The sequence below is a fragment of the Hyposmocoma kahamanoa genome, unplaced genomic scaffold (assembly GCF_003589595.1).
Source record: "Hyposmocoma kahamanoa isolate Upper Pololo Valley unplaced genomic scaffold, ASM358959v1 88870, whole genome shotgun sequence".
Classification (NCBI taxonomy): Eukaryota; Metazoa; Arthropoda; class Insecta; order Lepidoptera; family Cosmopterigidae; genus Hyposmocoma; species Hyposmocoma kahamanoa.
The window spans coordinates 2829-10480 of NW_020654508.1; the positions used below are offsets into that span (position 1 = coordinate 2829).

Genomic DNA, 7652 nt, shown 5'->3' on the forward strand with positions numbered 1-7652 from the left:
CTATGGTAACGACATTGACGTTGGGCATTGCTTAGATTAACAAGAAAGTACCTTTTCTTATCGCATGTTTTCTGTTTCCAAAACCAAGTAAGAAGACTAAATTCTCTCAGCAGGGCTAGCACGAACGACATAAAGCGCGAGATATCTTTGCTTGAATAGCAGTATCTCGCGGTAATCGCATCATCTCGTGCTAGCCCTACTGTTCACATTCTCTCTCTCTCTCTCTCACTATCTCCTCGCAACTATAATCCCCATCAAAAAGCCTCCCATCCATACCTTTAACTTCCATTTCATTCGATAGGAAGCATCCACTACCAAAATGAAAGGTGGTTATAATAAAACTTTTTCGCAATTATTTGTTCATTTATTGCTCATTACTACAAAACAAAGCTACTAATAATAATAATTTTATCCATTCAATCATTGGTAAAGGTACAGGAATAAAACAGCCGTTTTCTTTTTTAAGTCTGTGAATCATATTTCTGAAGTTCCATTTGTCGGAGACATTTGACGAATTCGTAGGCGCGTTCACATGGACACGTTTCCACTGCAATAAAATATATAGAATCGTTAGATAACTACATGAATTAGCACAAACATTTACTAGCTAGGAAGTAGTTTGAATGCAGCATTTAGTCAACAGGTTAATCGTAATGGACGCCAGCTATCTATAGAAAACCAGCGCTACGGCCTAATTACCCCACGCCACGGCCTTCTCCCACGGTCTGTGAAGAGAAGCGGGAAAAACAGTTTTTTTTAATCTAAAAAAAATGGTTTAGGTATTCATTATTAAATATCGGTCTTATAAAAAATATACGATACACCTAAGAAATGTGCTTAATCGTTACACGATACGATGTACTTTACTATATAAAATGCCGGAAACAGGCTAAAATAACAATCTAAAACGAGTTATTTAAGAATGAAATATCTAACTTTACACATAATTTTTATATGGAAATATATCTCTTTGAATACTACAGAGAACCTGCTAAATGGGTTTTGGCCTATTCGGATCCAACGCTGGTCCATAACTTCGAAGGCTTAGTTCTCCATACATACTCCAATAAGCGCCGCCACGCGTGTCGGCCTGAGGCCGTCCAGACTCGTCCGTTTCGCGAGCGCGCGACTGGACAAATCAGCGCGTTTGACATCACGAACCCTGGGAATGCTCCCTTGCCAGGGCTCCGTCACTCGCTCAAGGTTACACGATATGTGCCAAGCGATGAGTGCGCCAATACAAATCCGCATCCGCAGCCGCTCATACAAATCTTTCATTTATGAGCAATCGGCTCCGCACGAAACTGCACACGGCGAGAAACGTCATTTTCACCTCACTAACTCGTAAAGGCTTTCTTTGTCATTACAATTCTGCGCGCACAAGCGCTAACATGGAAATGATTTTTGAAATTCGAACTTGAGAATGGACTGTGGTGCACCAAACTTTTTCATTCGATGGAAAAAAAACATAATAACACGTTCAACTACGCGACTTGTCGCATTACTTATTTATGTAGTATAATTTAACAGCGATAACTAATTATGTTTTTTACATTATTTTAATTCGTCGAAGAACTAAAATAATTTCAAATTCACACAAAATTTTTAGCACAAACAAGAATAAAAATTGATGAGTTGCAAATTCAGAACGCATCCAAAGATAAACTTTTACTTTTGATTTAAAAAAAACTGATGTTTTTTATTTCTCTCGTGAGTTTGGGTGTAATTTGAGGTTGTCTATGTGTGTGTCCACGGTACCCGCAATACAGGGTCTCCCTAGGCGGGCTATGTTGAGTGTGTGTGTTATAATTATTATTATTATTAGTTCAACTGTTTTTCTTTCATCTACCATTTTCCTCATAATAGTGAGGTGAAAAGTTGTGTGTTTCGCTTGGTAGCAAATTTTTTTTATAATTAATAGACACACGCTTGGCCACAATCTCACGATGTGACCGACGATGGTACGCGTTTGCCTTAACTAAATGCCTGTTTACTCTAGCCTTGAATAGCCCCAAAAGTTGTTTTGCGTCTCGTGCTTTGAAACCCTTGCCACGCTCAGATACTGGCAGAAAACCAGCACTGTTTGACTTTTCATGGTGTACAGTATTTATGCTGAGTCAGGGTCTTTTCAGCACAAACTGTTGCAATTTGGTGTGCCCGTAGAAAATTTAGTTTTCTCTTTAAATATGAGTTTATATCAATGTTATATCAATTAAAAATACTAATTTATGTTCTAATGTTTTTGTGTGGCCTTGTGAAGTGGTTGCAAACGTTTCTTTTTGCTTGTTGCTCAATTAACATTTTTATCTATCTTTCTATTTCTTATTAAAAAAAATCCCGACACTAAACACTAAAAACAATCACGAAGACAATACGACAACACGAATTTAAATAACTTCCAAACCTAAGTTTAATGAATATTTATCGTATTTTGTTTCTCTTTTTCGCCAGTACGCATTTTACAAACGCGTACGCTCTGTTGCACAAATCTTCATCTGAAAAATATAACAATTATAAAACATACTTTATTTAACACCTCCAAGGGCCAACGCATATCGGGAGACGGGAAGGTAGAGAATATTAAAATTTACATTCTATGCTATAACAATTATGCGCCGGATTCCACCGTAATGCGCTAGAATCTACCCGTACTGAATCTGACAGAGTACGCCAGAGACTTTTCAACTGTGTGGTCGCTAGTAATACCAAATTAAATCCCAAGGACGGGTAGCATGTCGACGAATGTCGCAACATTTGTAGCATCATCATTCATTGCAACCGCGCGGCGGCCGCGCGACTGTCGCGCTGCAGTCACGCTCGGTTGCAGTCACGGTTAGTAACGTGTACATTTTAATTTTTCAAATTAACCACGATGGATGAAAATACAATTTAAGAATTTATAGAGAATATAAAACAACACCCTGCAATATGGGATATCAGTTCCGCCAGTTATTCCAATCTACTCGATAAAAAAAGGCATGGGAAAATTTATATGTAACATTAATTGACAATTTTGAAATTGAAACTACAACTGAAAAAAACATAGCGGGCGAGTCATTTTTAATAAGGTAAAAGTAATGTTTCTTCGTCAGAATCCATCGCGTAACTGAGTCGAAATATAAAACGTCACTAAAAATTTGGTCCGTCGTTGCTTTGGACCGCCGTATATAAATTAAATAAAGAATGCTTTTACTACCAGAATATTATTTATCTCTGTTATAATTATTAATACAAAGATGGAACACAAATGAAAAATTCCTGCGATCTGACAGGACACGAACCTGTGTCTGTTTTGCCAATTTAGGGCACCCGCTTACCAACTGAACTGCAGATCCGGTCAGCAGAACTTATGAACTTCTCTATGTCCTATTTATATAAGTCTAAGGTGGAAATAAGGTGTTTTATAGAACATAAGCGACATATCGTGATTTTTCAGGGAAGCATGGTTTAAGTTTTAACGACTGTTTTAAAATATTTACGTCCTGTTTTAAAATTCAATTCTGGGTTTTTTTAATCAAAATTTCCTTCGATCTCACTGAACCTGAAACAGCTAGACTCGATCTGTAGCTCAGTTGGTTAGAGTCCAATCAAATTTGATAATAATAACAAACTTGTGGAGTATTTTTTTATTTTCACAAAAATCATGGTAGCAGAACTCATTCTTTATTGAAGAGTCAATCTAAAATGTGTATTGCAATTTTATTTCGGCTTTAATAGGTTGTTTCTGCTAGGATGTCTATGATCAGTCTTGTATCTAAGTAGCATAGTAATAAAAAAAAATTGGCCGCAAACTTCACCTCGATTCTCCATACAGGCTTTAGCCATTTCTTCAACATCGTTCTTCTGTGTTCCTTCCAGCTGTCCATCAAACAGTAAGGCCGCTTGCTCAGGGTCGTATTTACCGTCCTCGAGCTCTGTCACTCCTGTCAAGTCCAGCAAGCAGCGCACGTAGCACTGAAAATTAGAAGAAATTAAGGAAGCTTTTTTGGTGGTAAGACTTCTCTATGCAGATGCCCGACCGGGTAGCCTACCTAATTCTTGCTCAAGCAGCCTAGCCAGTGTCATAGCCAGTCATCGTTAATTGGACTTAGTTATGCAAACTAGAATCAACCCACAAAATGTCACTTTCGAGATTATTAGATTTTTGTAAAAACAATGTGAAGAAATAAATGGGTAAGTTATTTGAGACAAACAACGTGAGTTATGTGTAGCATCGAGAATGGTATAGGGAAACTATTATATTATACAGCAAGAAATAGAGAAATATCCTTAGAAATATCCTTTTATTTAGTTAACGAGAACCATATTCTAGTTTTCGTAATGAATCTACAGTACTTCGGTACTTGTAACATGAACCCATTTAGCATATTTAAAAAAATACATTATATGAAGTTACGCAGCATGGTTCTTTTTAGCTATTAAAAAGTTACTTATTTAGGGTTAGTACCCTGAAGGACTTTTATTTTCTCCGTTTTGGCTTGGCATATTGCCAGGATCTTTTGTGAGCGGGTAAAGGACACGTCTGGTGTTCTACCTAAATACATAACTCAATTTCACTCGAAGTTTGAGTTGGTTCTTGTTTGCATAACTATGTCCAATTTAGCTAAACTAAATAATAATATGGATATTCCCTTCTACAAATCCTGGGAGTTGGATTATATTTTGGATATGCGTATTATTTATTGAAATTTGAGTACATTGGCGACAAATTATAATTTCCTATTAGGTATTTGCTACACTTAGGTACTACTGGGCACTTACGTATATAAATACTTTAGCCATTGTTACCTATACAATAAATTAACAGAAAACGAAACTGCTGTAAATAAAGTAATAAAACTATCTTTTAATTGAATAAACACAAAAGGTGGTGTTTATTTTCAAGTAAGTACAAGATTTTGCATTCAAAGCAGGTGTTCACATAAACACACACACACGCCACGCTGATACGTTTGTATGAAGTTCCACTACTTTTTAATATGCTAAGTTTGTTGTCTTCCAAATTCCGGACAATTTTACGCTCAAGATACTTAAAATCTTATAACGACACTTCACATTACTAATTGTAATCGATATTGGGTGTTTGATGTACTTGGAAAAATATTTCACGTACCTAAAGACAATCATGCAAACACTGACAAATATGACCGCCTACACATGGAGCCAAATAAAGAGTTAAAATAATTAATATGACCATAGTGTGGACGATTTACGTGCGTAGGTGCCTATTTGGCTCCTTTGGTGTGCGTCGAGAAACCGACCAATGCGACCGCGGTAACGGGATGCGCGAGTTTGGTGTTTGCCATATTTATCGAATACGCAAACTTTAGCCAAATGGTTATCATGCTGGACAGCCACGCAGAGATTTAAAATTGGCCGGGAGAAGTATTTGTATGGCCTACATTTATTTCACTGGTGTGTGGGTGTAATTTGTGGTTGTCTATGTGTGTGTCCATGGCACCCACGATACAGGGTTTCCCTAGTGTTGGATTATGAGTGTGTGGGCGTTATAATTATTATTATTAAACAAGGCGAATACTTTGTCACACATGCCATCTACACATTGTGATTGTAACTGCCTCCGTGGTTACCATACCTGCCTGTCACGCAGAGGTCCCTGGTTCGATTCCCGGGTCGGAAGAAATATTTGTATGGCATACATTTATTTCTCTCGTGAGTTTGGGTGTAATTTGTGGTTGTCTATGTGTGTGTCCATGACACCCGCGACTCAGAGTTTCCATAGTGCGAGATTATGTTGAGTGTGTGCGTTATTGTATGCCAAGTATATCAAATACGAACATGCGAAGTGACACCAGAATAAATTCTGAATTTTGAAATATAATAAAATCAAATGTCAACTTACCTTCGGTGTTTTGGTAGTCTCATCAGCGAAACTACCGCTTTGTTGAAGATCTTCCATGAAAGCTAAAATCACGTTATAAGTAATTAACTATGTTACCCTGTGTTGCTAGAAAGGTTGACACTTGCTTATAAATCAGATGAGTCAGATGCAATCTCTGTTAATTCTGTGTAATTAGTATTCGAATTTTACCTATCGCCTTTCTGAGTTTTGCTATGAGCCTTTCGGAGAAAGAAAATATCGTGATGAAACCTGTACGTTGAAGAAGGTTCACAAAAAAAAAACTCGGAAAACGTGTGATGTCCCCAAACCGCATGATCTTAACCCTGGCCTGAGAACAGACCCGTGCGCAGCAAAAATGGGTTGATGATGATAATTCGAATTTAAAAAAATACAATATACTTAATGAAATTCCCATAGATTGCAAAAGTGCATATTTATCACCAGTGGATAAGATTCAATTTCATTGAACACTGTTTTTGCATACAAACAATGCAATTACAAAATGAAATTACAAAATGATGTTGAGAAAAACTGATTTTTCTTCGCTGGGTCCATGCACATTTGAAGTTGAGTGTTCTTTAATAAAAAATTAAAGGTAAACACACCAATGACCTGGTCTGAATCAAGGAAACTCATATAGGGTTACTATCACAATAGCCAAGGTGCACTACTTAGAACCAATAAAACGGTCACTCATAGATTGGATCCGTCGAGAATCAAACCCAAAGTATAACTTTACGAAGTCTTTAAAATTATAAACGAATTTACTTACAAGCCTCAATCCTAAAAGTCTTATTACACTCCTTTAGAACATTATCGAGTTCAAATAATGGTACAACGTTTTCCTGGGCGTCTGCAGATGGAGATATCTCCTGATCCATCCGCGAAGACGTTTCATTGTCACTGATAGCGTTGGACCAGGTGACTGTTACTGCCAACGCCAATATTAAGAGTAGTTTCGACATGTTCATGTCGCGCTGGTACTCTTAGCCCTGATAGATTACAAATGTATGGGATTTTATAGGAGATTTTAATTCGTGTTCAGACGTTGTCAACATAAGATTTTGAATGTAACTTACGTTTTACACTACACTACAACTTAAGTTTTTGTCATGTGAAAATAATTCTATTTTAGAACATTTTTTTACAACATACCTAAGATTAAATTAGCCTTCAAGTAAAAAATGCCGCTATAAGATCAATTCGTCGATATGAGAGTTACGATGCCACAAACAATCAGAAACATATGATTCTCTAACTTCAAACTCCCCTCTTTATTATCGGAAAAGTATTCTGAATATCACTAAAGCGTGAGACGATGCGACCTCTTTCATCGTCGTCCTACCTTTTTATCTCCGTTTTCTCAATTCCTGGCCACTTAATCTTCAAATTTTGAATCGTCTCTAATTCTTTTTCTTCACCATTCTTTCTTCCTTCGTTCCGTCGTCACTGCATACGAAATTCTCGAAGAGAGCAGACGTGTTCAATCATGTAAATAAAAACTTAAAACGCAGCAATATATTTCATACGAATACATTTTACACAATTACCCCTTTTGGGGTAAGTTCACTAATCACATAATAATAAATTAATAAATTCTAATCTGTAGGTAGTGTTTTTATATTATTTTACCTGTTTTTATACCATTGTTTTTGTTGTACCTGTCCTTCCTTTCTTCTTTCCTTCACGTTTTCCCTACTGTTATACCTTTTACTATAAATTATGTGAACCGAGCGTTACCGTCTATCATTTTTAAGCGAGACGCGTTTCTGAGCGTGGTGCAGGGTCA

The 7652-nt window shown here is 36.9% G+C and overlaps 1 protein-coding gene across 1 annotated transcript; it reads right to left on the reverse strand.

Annotated features, from left to right (window-relative positions):
- Positions 1-437: 437 nt before the first annotated feature.
- Positions 438-6749, reverse strand: LOC113236092. Its single transcript, XM_026472078.1, has 5 exons — positions 6636-6749; positions 5864-5925; positions 3798-3954; positions 2405-2495; positions 438-547 (listed from the first exon to the last, which is right to left on the reverse strand). Exons 1-4 carry the CDS (start codon positions 6742-6744, stop codon positions 2422-2424), a joined length of 402 nt encoding a protein of 133 aa, XP_026327863.1. The 5' UTR covers positions 6745-6749; the 3' UTR covers positions 438-547; positions 2405-2421.
- Between the last annotated feature and the right edge of the window lie 903 nt (positions 6750-7652).